We start from the raw sequence: 14,099 nt of genomic DNA, 5'->3' as shown, positions 1-14,099 counted from the left end.
TGATTTGAACTGGCGACCTTTCGATTGCGAGCCGCTCTCTCTACCGCAGAGTCATGCGGTCGGACATGCCGGCACGTGCGCACACGATTAGCCACTTCGTTGAGCTATCATTTGTGGCGAGGTCGCTTCTGAAAAAGAAGCTTGTAGCTCAGTGGGCTTCACCGAGTAAAATAATAGATTTGACTTTCATTTGTATACATTTTTTCTCGTGATGTGCTTACCTTTCCTATACTGTCTTGTTTTTTGTTTGTTGTTATACCGTTCTGACCCCGTGCCCCTACTGGACATCTGTGAAAAAGAGCTTTACAACTCCTCGGATTCCTCCTCCAGTACAGATAAACATTCTGATTCATGGCTCCTGCGCCGAGGGCGGTAGCTCACGCAGGGTTTGCACAGCGCCGCCACGTGCGGTAGACGGAGCCACCCGGTCACGCGTGTAAGCTGCGTGCGCACACGCGTGTACGCTGCGTGCGCACACGCGTGTATGCTGCGTGCGTACACGCGTGTACGCAGCAACCCGCCATGCCGGTAACCCCCATCAAAGATGGACAATTAAGAGTACCTCTCTGCCCATGGACCACATGGTAACGCCACTGCCTGCTTTGATCATCAGCAAAACGAAATTCAGATGTTCATCAGGTGTGTGTGTGAGTGGGGAGTGGTAGTGTGGTCGTTAGCACACTGCGCTAAGAACTCAGTGACCCGAGTTCGATTCCTGGTCATGGTCTACACCAGTGACAATTATCTGAACGATTGTGGGCCTCCGATAGGTCGACTCAGTCTCAAATGAGTACCTGGTGCGGTGTATAGACATCGCCACATTCGTGATGTTGGCCACCCACCCCCTCGTGTGCCTTTCCGGCGTTCATAGGTGCTCGCTAACAGTTTGTTACAGGATATATGGGGGATCTTTGTCTTTTGTGAGTCTATGGGTGTCCGTGCGAGTCTGTGGGTCTCTGTGCACCTCTATGAAACTCCACGTCAGTCGCATCAAACGATGGACCACATTAGTAACACCACCACCCACTTCGATCATCAACTTGCATCAACAGTGTGTTCAGGCTATATAAGCAGGATATTTGTCTTTTGTAAGTCTGTGGGTCTCTACTCACTGTCTATCAATCTCCACGTGGGTCAATATCTCAAACCGCAGACCACATTGCACCGTCACCGCCCGCTTCGATCGATCATTCGACGGCAGAATTCCAGACGTTCACCACGAGCCTACTCCTGAAGCCATCCACTGGCTCACTCGCGAACCTCCACACGAACAAACCAACACCGCTGATCAACTCCCCACCATCGAAGGAGGAGTAGACCTAAATTTCGATTTAAAGCTTTCGTGAGTGCAGGGATTAATCTTCTTGGTTCTTTCGGTAAAGTCACGTAGAATGGAAATAATAAAATAATAAAAATAAAACATAATAAAATACAATTCTCACGACGTTTCGGCCACAACGCAAGCAGCCGTCCTCAGGTGAAGAACAGAGGACGGCTGCTTGCGTTGTGGCCGAAACGTCGTGAGAATTATTTTATTATGTTTTATTTTTATTATTTTATTATTTCCATTCTACGTGACTTTACCGAAAGAACCAAGAAGAGGAGTAGACCCTCAAGCCAGAGAGGGGCAGGTGGACACCGGTAGAGTGGTGGATGCAGACGCCCGATCAGACGATGCAGATGCACACAGGCAAATAACAATCACAACAAAAATAACAATGGCCATTTGTGACGCACGTGTCTGATTCATTCTCTCCTAAGGGCCATAACTGTTTTAAAAGCCAGCCCCGAGTATTATCCTTTTTGCCCTGTAGTGAAATTTCCAGATGTGATATTCTCAACAGATTCTGTTTGTCCTCCTTCCCGGCCTCGTGCTCCTGTTCCTCTTCCTGCCTGCTCCACCTCCCACATTTCTGCGCCATGGAAATCAAATAATTTACGTACCCAGGAATGTTTTCCCAAGTGCTCCGTGGGCGTCAATACGTTTCATTATTTTGGAAGCAGTTTTTTTTTGTTTAATGGGTCTGAACTTCAATGTGAACTCTAGTGTACTATGTCACCTGTCCAGAAGTCCAATAAATGTAATTTAGAAAAATTATGTGCTGTCAAACCCTACTTGTTTCAGATTCACGTGTTGCAGCTGCATGATTAAATTCTACGAAACTCCACTGCGATGGGAATTTCACACACTTGTGCAATCATGGCAGCTGACAGCCTAGGAGATGTAATACCCTGATAGCGGTGGCATTAACTTCACGTGTATTGTCATGTATGTCAGTGAGGGAAGAATAATCAGAAGCAAACGTACGGATAACAATAAATTAAGGTCAAAAAGTGGGTTCCTCCCCGAGTTAGCTTTGAGACGGACAGTGCTCCGTCTTCCGTTCACAGCCTTGAGCCAATGGTGGAAATTCCACATTCTTGTGGCAGCATCAAGTCTCTCCACGGGACAAACACTGTCCCTACTCATTTGTATCAACTACGGAGAGATGATGCGCAGATCCAACACTCGACCGAGATTTGAACTTTCAACCTTCCAATTGCCATCCCTTTTTTATATTAAATTGACATATCGGATGTACACACTTCGACGTAGAAAGACGTACAGATATACATTTTACGCGCCCGCCCGTCCCCCTCCCCCCGGCAATTCCACTCTGTTAGGCCGCATTGTTGTTATTCTGTCCGCGAGCGTGTTCGCTTGGAAGTGCGTCGCGTTGCGTTGCCTTCACAACACAGGAGAACGTCCCACACCCCATCCCCCCACCACCAACCCCCCTCGCTTGGTAACGAGCCACACGGAGGGCCGCGATAATTGTACCGCGGACCGGAGCGCCGCCGGAGCAGCCAGTCGCTTGTGGAACATTTCCCCTGGCTTCGGTGCCACGGAACGCACTTTCGGCATCGATCGGTGTCAGGGGGAGGCCGTGGCTCTGACGTGCGTCAGGCAATTTAGTCGCACGGCGCTGTGGGGTAGGGCTGAACAATTCATCGGTTTAAAATCGAAATCGCTATTTGAAACAATGCGATTAACGAATCGCAAAGACTGCGATTTTTTTTTGCGATTTGAAAAGTCCTGTTACTTTCTTATTGGAATTGTTTTATTTTGAATTAAAGCTTTCGTGACTGCAGGGATTCATCTTTATGGTTCTTTCAGTAAAGTCACGTAGAAGGGAAATAATTGTATTTTATTATGTTTTATTTTTATTATTTAATTACTTCACTTCTACGTGACTTTACCGAAAGAACCAAGAAGATATTATAACTTTATTTATTTGACTTTATTGTTCTATGTTTGATTGTTCTATTTCAATGAAAACATTTTAATAAATACATGTGGGAAGCAATTCATATCTTTTAAGTTCTCATCCTTGCATTAGAATATATAGATAGAGCAGTTCATATTTTGGTGGTGTCATGTGGTAATTCTCCATCATATGTTTTAAATCTATGACACAGTGAATATTGAACTGAAGCTCTGACTTTTAAAAAATGTAATCGCAAATCGAATCGCAATATCTGTCAGAAAAATTGCAATTAGATATTTTCCCCAAAGCGTTCAGCCCTCGTGCGGAGGGAGGGACATGTACGGCTCGTAGGAGCGACTCCCCGGGGCAATCGATCTTCACCCTTGCGACGGTGTATTTCGTGTGGGGGGCGCGAACCCCCCTGCCTCGGAGCGCTCTGCGTAAACTTGACACAATTGTGTAAAGTTTAAGCGAATAAAACGGCTCGAATAGTTGCAAGAGTAAGAGGAAGATGTGGAAATTGCATGCGGAATTGAGTAGAATAATGTCAATCTTACTTAAAATGTGGCAACTGAAGGAGCCTCCGTTGCAAATCGTAGCAGCTTATCACACAGTTTAGGGATGAATGCCCTGTAGGCCAATTAAAAAAATAATTCTGTAATACTGCAACAAAAACCCAACATCAATTTCAAGGTGTTTTTCGGCCAATTTCCGAGTGTTTCTTCACGCTCATCACTGCAAGCCCACGGATTGCGATTGCACAGTTGAATAGCGGGGAGATGAATGCAGGGCGGGCGCAAATTCGATGGCCACCATCCGTCCATTTCCAAACAAACGCTGCGATTCATGCCAATTTCTGTGTCATATTGGGGGGGGGGGGGTGGTTGGGGGTGGTGGGCAAAGCCGTGCAGCGTACTGTGCGCTTCGCTCGCCTGATTTGCCATGAGGGCCTTTTCCGAAAGTGCCTTTGCTTTTCGTACGGAAAAATATTCATTACCGTTGCAGGGGAGCCGGGACGCATGAACGCACGGCAGACAATCGCAAAAGTACATTTCCCAACCCTGAGCGGCGCTTATTCAGATGTGCACCTGAAAAGAAAAAAAAAATCCACATCATCATTTGCGATATTTCACAATTGGCTCGCTGCGGGCGATTGCCGCTGTGAAAACGCACGCAGCCTGGGAACCGGGAGATTCGCAATGAAATGTGGCTGCGATTCAGCCCTGCCGTACTCACCCGCCTGCAGCTGCCATGCACATTTGTTGTTCTGTCAACCCCGTGTTGAGCGTTCGATTGGAAAATGTTCCACATCTGGGAGCATTTCCGCCCCGGTTGAAACACAACGGTTGTTCCGAAGCACCCTGTGATGTCTCCGTGGCGTTTTCCCAGCTCAAACGGGTGTTGATGAGCCCACATTTTTTCGGTGAAAATGTATTTTTTTTTCTCCCATTGACAGCTGCATTGCATTATAGACCGTTCAAATCATCTCCAAAACAAGTTGTAAAGGGAATTCAATGTCATTCCAAGAGGATTATTTTTTTGTGTCCATTCCACTTTTTCATTTTTGGGAAAGAAAGTGATATTAAACTTCTGGTGTTGTCTGGGCTGCTTATGAAGGTTTCATTGCAACGCAAGTGCAGACTATCCATTGCACATGTTGTTGATTGTGTGGGCTTTCCTATCCCATCAAACAAGTCTGAGAATGACTACTAGCTCGAAATTGGACGAACATTTTTGAAGGGATTTGACGTTGGCAGCCGTGCGCAGGCGTAGCTCAAAAAGAAAACTCAGCAGATTCAAAGTCACTTGCCTCACAATGAGAAATATACACAGCGGCGGCCTCATGCTTTGTGCATCAAGCCTCTCTTTAGAGAAGAGCGAGATGGGGGCAGGTCAGGAGCCGGGGGGGGGGGGGGGGTGGTGGTGGAGATTAACAAACGAGATCACAGTTTATTTATACTGCGAGGCTTGGGTAGAACACGAACGAGTTTTGTAAGAAAGTCGATAATGAACAGTGTTCCCAAGTTTTCTCAAGGCCCCGCGGCATGAAAGACAATCTGCAAGTTGATGTCGGTCGACCTCTTTGCTCCGCAACTCTCTTCACTCTGATGAAGAGATATTGCATGAAATGATCATCATCATCATTGTCATTGTCGTCATCGTCATCTGACTGAAACATCATTCTGCTATGAGAAGGGGGCTGCTTATCTTGAGTCATTTTAAATCGCAGATCTTTTTCCCCGTCCAGTATGCTACAGAAATGAAAAATAAGTACCCCCCCCCACCGCCGACCCCCCTCCCCTCCAACGATGTTAGCCTCGAGCGGTAAGCACGACGTACGGAGTCGGCCAAGTTGCCTCTCCGTGCGTGCCTTGGAACCATGGGAGATGTTATCGCTGCGGTTTATCGTGTTTCTCTGTTCGCAGGCAGCCTGCCCTACGGGGGGGGGGGGGGGGGGGGGGCGGTAGAGAAGGTCAAACACGGCCTGGTCAGGGTGGGCCGGACCGGCAAAATGGAACCACGGTGTAAAATTCCAGCTGCGAACGCTTTCGGCGTTAAGCACCGTTTGACGATGATCGCAAACGCCAATGCCGTCAAAGCGGCCAAACGCAGTTCTAACTCAGCTCGCCGAGGGGGCAGTGTGGGAAGGGCGGGGGGCCCCACAATTCCCGTGGGATCGCTTTTCCCATCGCGTGGGGGTTCAGTTTCCGAAAGCTTGTCACCGTTTGCGTGTGCTGGTTGCCATTGTAAAATGTAACCTCCGTTTGAGTTGAAGGTTTCGCAGGAGAATGAGCACTGATGATTTTGACGTGGTTTTGTTTTGCAGGCGTGCCATGGCTGCTCTCCGGGGTCTAAATGTGACTGCAGCGGAGTGAAAGGAGACCGGGTAAGCGCTTAAGCCATCGTTGTTCTAAGCGGTTATTTGTTTAGCTAAATCAGTGTTGAGTTTCTCACTTCTAACGGAGCGGAACTCATCGCGCGAGTGTTCGCGTGTGTGCACGTGTGCCTGCGCTAACACCGTGAATTTGACTTGACCTTCGTTTTGACCTCGGGACCTTCGCCAAGGCTCGGTGGAGATTTACAATGCTCAGTGTCGCAATCGTGACCCATGGGCTATGTTGACCTGCAGCAAATCGAGCAGCTGTTAGTGACAGTTATCAGCTATCATAGCTAACACAAAGAGAAAGATTCCCCGTAACAGATTGTTGGGGCAAGTGCTGTTAGCGAGCACCTATCACGGCCGGCACAACATACAAGGGGTGGGTTGGCCAGCACTATGCCTGGCCGTCTTTGTCTCCCCAGTGGCCATGTTTACATACCACACCAGGTACTCAATTGAGGCTGAGTCGACCAGAAGCTAACAACAACAACAACAACCGCCATTCGCCACTAAGTGGCGGTGATGTCACCAAGACGCTTGTGCCAGGCCATGTGCACCTTGAGGCCACGTGAAGTGTCGAACGCCCGCTGGCAGGAGAAGCTAACACACACACACACACATATATATATTACTATGTAGTAGCATCTTCACTCGGAAAATATAACAGTTATCCCAGAATTGTTAGCATGTCAAGATCACGTTGCCAATCTGGATTTAAATTCATGACATCGGCTCAATGACGGTATTAGTTGTGTTGAAGGCAACGTGAAAACGCACAATCGGTGGTGCCAGCGTGAGAAGGGGGGCTTTTCCGTCTCCCACCCATCCCAGCATCGTTTGCACGTCAGGATCATCTCCTTCGCGAATGGGAAATTAAAGACAAAGCCACATTAATCTTGATTTGAAGCTTTCGTGACTGCAGGAATCCACACTCTTTGGTTCTTTCGGTAAAGTCACGTAGGTAACATTTTTATTTTATTTTATTTTTCTACCGAAGTGACTTTACCGAAAGAACCAAAGAGTACAAAGCCACATTGCAGCCCAAACTGTGGACGGGAGAGTAAACCCACTTTGGTCTGCACTTGAACTCTCTCTCTGCTGAAGGCCTATCGCTGTAGCGAGCAGCAGCAGACCTCCACCTTGGGTGAATTCATCTCACGAGTGGGCAGTATTGCCGTACGTAAGAAGAAGCCAGACACACGGAGATAGATAGAGAGCCATCGAGATACCTAGCTGCTCATCGGAACACATTCAAGACAAGCCACAGGAATGTGATTGTGGTCATACAACCAAAACTGTGGACCGCACAGGAAACCCGCTGTGGTCTGCGCTCTTTCAACGCAGGAGGAGGAAGAGCAACACGACATGAACTCTCTCTCTCTCTCTGCTGAAGCCCTCTTGTCGTAACCAGCAGCAGACCTCGACATTAGGATTTAGCTCCTAAGCAGAGTAGAATAGACTAGAATCGCCTATCTCAGACAACTTCGTTGCGTATATGCAATCGTTCGTTACTTTCGCGTGCACATTTTTTTTCTGGCTGTTGATGTGCCTGTTCAGAGAGAGAGAAACTTCTCGAATTGACATGATTGTTAGCAGCTGTTGTACGCATACAGCACATACGAAAGCCTAATATCACTTCACCGCTATCCTGCCTTTGCTCAGATACGATAGCTTAATGACATTTGTTGCAGGATTGTGTTGCTGTGTGCCCAGTTAGAGCAGCGGAACATCAAGTCCCTGGCTTTATCGGCAGTGCTTTTGGAGGTTAATTGAAGAGGCCAGCTGCTGTTTTTTAAAAATGCGTTACGGAGGGCCTCTGGTTGTGTGTGTGTGCACACGCGCGTATTGGAAGGACGTCTGGGATTTAGATTTAACGCAGCCTGCCAGGCGCATAAAAAAACAGGAAAGGTATACGTGCAGAATGTAAACCCTGGCTGTAGGCTTGCTGCAGGCACACAAGGCCGACGAGTAAAAATAAAAAAAACTATTTAAAGCGAAAAAGATTAAAAGATTTGTAAAACATTTTTTAGCTCAAACCGCAGGATTTTCTGAATGTGCAATTACACGCGCGTTGCACCGCCTAACTGCGGCAATTCACTTCACGTCGTTGGCGCGATAACAGTCGGTGTTCGCGAGCAATTCAAAGGCACGGCCGCGCTATCCGGCAGTAAAATCTCAACTTTCGTAAATTTTCGTCTCAAGTCCGAGAGCACCGGGGGTGGAGGGGGGAGCGGGTGGGGGTGGAGGGGGGCGGGGGTGGAGGGGGGCGGGGGTGAGGGGCACCAGCTGTCACACGCGCAGGTGGGCGCGCAACGCGTCCCCCCAAATTTACCCACCGCTTTGTGATGGGTGCTCTGGGCGTGTTGGTGAAGCCAACGCCCTTGGTATGGAACGAGCATAGGCAAAGCGCGACGCCGTGCATTGAGCCCGTTTGCAGACGTGTGTGGCTGAAAGCCAGGCGACGGGAAGCAAGCTCTGCGAAGGGGAAGTGGGACACGGCGCTCTGCATCTGATGACCCCCCAACTGTGCTCCATCCTGGAAGACTCCCATCGCGCAGCGCCGATCGGTGAAAACTCAGCGCGTTCGTAAATGATGCTGCCCTATAAAGGGAGGGCCTGCCTTCGTTGCTTATGAGGACGGGACCGTCGTCCTCAAATGTCACCTGTGACAGATGTTACTTATTTTAAGGCCGCGTTGTTATTGACGAATGCGTTGAGGTGTTCTTGTTGATTGTGCCCCACCACTACCAACGCAGCGGTGGTGGCAGCGCCAACATTTCCAAATAATAAGCTCAGCAATCTGTTGTTGGGGCATCGAACGAGTCATCATCGCGACCTTAGAATGCTAAATTTAAGCACGAGTAATACCCTCAGCTAGGCGAAAATGGACATCATGGTTTTTAAGTCCCTCAGAATAAATGTAAATCAACGGAATCAACATATCGTTACCCACCCAACCGTTCATCGAGTTTGGTTCGATCTCCAATGCGAAACGGCGTAAAGACAAACGCAGAAGGTCATGGGGGTTCGGAACAGATGTCGGATACCCCGAGTTCCAACCCCTGTCCCCCCCTCCCACCTACCCTCCACAAAAGTTATCGCGTAACGCACAGAGACCAAAAGTATTCATCTGCGGTGCCAAGCCTCTTGGTGAACGAGGAACAAAGAACAAGGATCACGCTTTCTCACACGGCCGCGCCGCTGCCTGCGCGCGTACACACACGCGCGCCGTTCATCGTGGGTCCAAATGATTGGGAAGCTTCCGTCTTAAATCGGGCAGGCGCTCGCCGAGCTCTCGACGCAAGCAAGCCCCGGCCGGCGGTGCCGCAGTTTGGCGTCGGCTCGCTTTGCCGTGACCGCATTCAAACACTGAGGCTAATGAGAACGTGGGATAATCTCTCAATCTCTGCGGCCCTGTCAACTGCAAATTTGGATGCGTCCATGTTGCCGCCTACCGCTCGCTTTTACTTTTTCTTATCTCAACGATGAGCAATCCCCGCCGGGGTCCACGGAAACGTGGATGCAAGAGAGACTTCTTGGGGTGGGCGCTATTTCCCCCCTCTGCTCCCAATCGTTCGAATAAAATGCACAGGAGGAGCACGTGAGTCTAAGGTGTTTATCCTGGACATTTGTGACAAAGAGCTTCATAGTTCATCGGATTCCTCCAGTCTGAATGAAGATTCTGCTTCTGATGTATGCGCGCGTTTGAGATGTCGCATTGACCGTCAAGAAAACACACTAAGTAGGGCTTGGGCAGGATTCTTTTTCTTGAATTGAATGATACATTCGCAAAGTAAAGTACAAATAAACAAATTAAAGGTGGTGGTTGAGACTCACGATGGAACGGTGGCCAAAGGAAGGAATGCACCCAGGAAGACATCGACTGGAGATGGGATCACACATCTAGCTCCTATGCAGCAAACTCCGTGGATTGCGCTGTCACAGCACTGTGGGAGATGGTGACGGCTTTGCGAGGAGGCTGACATCGAGCGGTGGATCGATCATCACCGCTTCTGATTTTCTGGCCTGAAAGTGGGTAAAAAGGCTAAGGGGCAATCAGTCACAATCCTTGGAGTCTTCTTAATGAGATGAATGACTTCATTTGGATTTGTTGACGCACAAGTTGCACGTTGTGAAATCCATTTGTTTGCAGCCGTCACGCAGATGGTGATGGGTTCACTCGTAATTCACAGAAACTGCTGGATCTGAAATTTCGCTACACGTCGAACATTACTGAAACAATAACACGAATGTGCAAGTGTCTCCCACAGCAAACACACACCAGGACCCTCCTGTGTTAAGTTCGCTGTCCTTCCTCCGCACCTCCGATTAGCACGGTTGGCTACGTACGGTGTGAAAGAAGTTCAACGTACATGGATGCATACATGAGGAGTCCCAGCATGCTTTGCATGTAGGAATGACCTCGCAATTCGTTGCTCGTATTCTGCACAATTGCACCACGGCACGATGTGTTGGGGGTACTGCAGTACACCAATGCGTGAGCGCATGCGCGACGTAAGAACACGTCCTGCTATAGCGGTGCCCTTAGCGCTATGAAACACTCGGCAGATGTGGACGAATGAGATCAACACATTCTTTGTCCGCTGGAGGGATTTCCGCGCAGAATGTGAATTTTTGCAGCTGTTTGCGATTCTGCGGGAAGTTCGTGGTCTTTCTGTGGCTAATGAGTCTCAGAGCGGAGTTCTCCCGCCCCGCGTCTATCTAACGCGGTGTGTGCTGAGTCTCGTGTTTACGAATGAAGCCGAGCTTCCGATCAGACTGTCCTTGCTTGCCCTTCAGAGGTCGACAACAAAGGGTCAAAGTTATAGATTCCTTGACAATGAAAAACCCATTTAAGAGCATTGAGACATTGTTGCTCTTTTCTTGTTCCCAGCCCTGAGCTAATGGTGGAAATTCCACATTCCTATGGGCGGGAGGGGGGGGGGCGAGGCCATCCGTAAGAGCACCACCGCGGACTTCTCCGATTAGGAGACTTTCACTCTCCCACTGAGTTGGCAGAAAGTGGCCAATTAAACAAAAAATCGACTTGTTCAGTTTTTTTATATTTGAAATTGAAAGGTTAGCATTTTGAAAGCATTCTATTGTTGTACATTATGCAAAGGTCCTTTGTTTACCCCCCCCCAAAAAAGCCTCATTGAGACTTAAGACTCTTTATTTTCAGAAGGGTCCCGCATTATTGGGATGTTTGGCAATTTCCACAAATGAGTTTGTGTGGGGGAGGAAATCCGAGTTCTCATGGAAATGTTACATACATGAGAGGTGACACTCAAAGCTTCACACAAATACATTAAAGACTCCTTTGCTGTACTGCCACCTCTTGCCAATCAAGTAGCCAAATCCTAATAACACGGGGTAATTTGGTCAAAGGGAACTCTCACTCAACAATTTTTTTATCAGTTTTATTATTTCATGGTAGCTTGTCAAGCATTTCACGTATACGCAACCCCATTTTTTTTCGCAAGGTCATCCAACTGCATTGGCCGAGGAAAATTTGGCTGCAAGCATTTGAACCAGGGCAGACCGTGGGGACTCCACCAAAACAATTTTCCACCCCTCATATTAGTGCAATGAAAAACACATGTGTACGGATCCTATGGCACGTGGAGCATCGAACCAAACATACGGTAAACCATGTGTACAAGGGCAACGGTGGGAAAGTGCCACTGCTGAGCTGAAATCGAGCTTGCTGTGCATATTCCGTCACTCCACTGTGCGCTCCAGAAAACGGAATTGGGGGGGGAAGGGCGTTTGACAATGCATCGATTCATCAATTTGAAATAGATTATTTTGCTCGGCAAAGGGCTGAGTCAAACCCTCAACCAGGATTTGAACTCGCAACCTTTGCATTGCGAAGCTGTCCACTCTATCGCTGGGGCCACCTGGCCAGTTTTATTATCATTGAGTGTTCGGGCAGGCTGAGGTGACTGGCCAGCCCTGAGGTTAATGCCCATGCTGGGTACTGAGCCAGCGCCTCTGAAACACCAGGTCAAAGCCCCAGGGCATGTGAGTGAAATGCATGTGTGGTCAGTGTGGTGGTATCAGCCAGGTCACACATGACTGCACAAACACGCCAGGTCCAGTAATTGGCTGTTTGCTGGTAAGTAAGGTCACAGTCAGTGCCCGGAGTACATAAACTCTTTTTAGGCCCGAGGCTTGAAGCCTGAATAGGGCCGGGGAATGAAACTAGCGGTGCCAGACCTACGGTACAATGCAGTTTCATAGTGTCTCTAGAGCATCTAGTCCGAGGTGATCGCAGCGATGGAGCGATTTAAATCCGCTCGTTTGCAGATGCTGAGTGGATTATCACATTGCAGGACCGTAAGAGGTGGTGACTGTTTGGATAGATCTTCATCTAGCAGTGGATTAACCATGGCTGCTGATGATGATCATGATTGCCTATATGCTGGACAAGTCCATCATCGGGACGAAATGGGGGTGTTGATAATGTTTGCACTGTCCTTCTACTGTTCACCTTTTGGCTGCCTGTCCTCTATAGCATTGGTGCAGGCCAATCAGTTTCAAGGACTAATGTGTACATTATCGAAGCATATTTATTTTCATTTTCTTTTTTTGGCCGCAAGTAGGTGTGGCTAATGCAGACTTGATGCCTCGTAATTCGTGTCTCTATGGTGGTGCTTGAACATCTTTATGCCAGATAAGGGTATACGCCCTTTTTTTACACAACTCATTATCTATCCAAATAATTTGGGCGATCTCTCGTAGTTAACTCGAGACCGGATTGCGAGCCGGTGGTGGTGGTGGGGGGAGAATCTGTGAACTGGAGTGCCATGGTTGCATTTACGGGTGAGGGTGAGGAATTTATTGCTGAGGGATATTACGAATGATGTGGAGTTTTTTTGAAGTGAGGGGCTTTTGTAAAGGTCTAGTCGTGAGACTATTGGGGAGATGTCTGGTAGTTCTGAATTCTGAAAGCATCGCAATTTATTTTTTCTTCCAGATTTGAGCCTGGTAGCTGCAGTCCATTTTTTGTGTGTTGCAAACAAACTAAATGCCCCCTTGTTCGGATGCTCTAACAAAAAAAAAGACTCCTCCAAAAGACATTCAGCATTGTTCCAATTGAAATGCTCCTTAACAGGATGCTGTGATGTCAGGCTAAAAATATGCACAGAGAAGGGGCTTTCTATTTCGAGCTGTGAGCTGACCAGGATGAGAACCGGTAAATAAAAAGGGCCCGTCGGTTTGTTTGCTTTGTTTTCTCTTCTTTTGCGTGTGTGTTTGCCACCCGTGATTTACGTTGAGTTTTTGTTGTGGGTGTTTGTGAATGCAGGGAGACAGGGGCCTTCCTGGGCTGCAGGGGCCTTCAGGCCTTCCAGGATTTCCGGGGCCTGAGGGGCAGCCGGGCCTGAGGGGTCCCAAGGCACGTTCGATGATCTCCACACCTCGCCCGTGGCCCCTTTCCTCCCGACCTCTTAACCCTTGCCAGCTCTGCGCCACTGTGGTCTCCCATCACCATTAAAACACACACACACACACATGCGCCACGTTCGCTCTGACCAATTTATTTTTCTTGTGACAAAAAACTCTGTGACGGATTGGTCAATGCCAATGCTCTAAAGAGGCAAAATGTTAATCTTAGGTGATGTTTTGTGCAATGGTGCTTCTAAAGGAGAATCACAGGAAGCGTTAACCAGAAAAAAGCCTGATCATAGGCTTAACATTATATATTTTTTTACCATATTGAAAAATATTTTTGCTGATGAATATATTTGTACTCATAATGACTACCCCAGTTCAATAGCTATGAATGATTACATTATTATGCTCCATGAAGCAAGTTTATTATATATACTGCAAACCATGCTGTTAATGAGTGCTCTAAGAATTATTAACGAACATTTCTGGAAGGCAATGACCCAGTCTTGAAAAGTTGACATTGATTTGAAGACCTCAGCCCCCGCCCCCCCCGACCAAACGTTAGAGTAAAATCC

General features: G+C 48.1%; 1 protein-coding gene across 1 annotated transcript in view; it reads left to right on the top strand.

Annotated features, from left to right (window-relative positions):
• LOC133353890 (collagen alpha-5(IV) chain-like) overlaps nucleotides 1–14,099 on the top strand; it is a 134,829-nt gene that overhangs the window by 54,177 nt on the left and 66,553 nt on the right. Inside the window, 2 exon segments of the mRNA XM_061570383.1 lie at nucleotides 6,076–6,135; nucleotides 13,439–13,528. Coding sequence (XP_061426367.1) covers nucleotides 6,076–6,135; nucleotides 13,439–13,528 — 150 coding nt within the window.

The sequence above is a fragment of the Lethenteron reissneri genome, chromosome 45 (genome assembly GCF_015708825.2).
Source record: "Lethenteron reissneri isolate LAM-NWPU_2019-01 chromosome 45, ASM1570882v1, whole genome shotgun sequence".
In the NCBI taxonomy this organism is placed as follows: Eukaryota; Metazoa; Chordata; class Hyperoartia; order Petromyzontiformes; family Petromyzontidae; genus Lethenteron; species Lethenteron reissneri.
The sequence above is the reverse complement of the archived record's forward strand: the minus strand, read 5'-3'. Positions and strand labels throughout refer to the sequence as shown.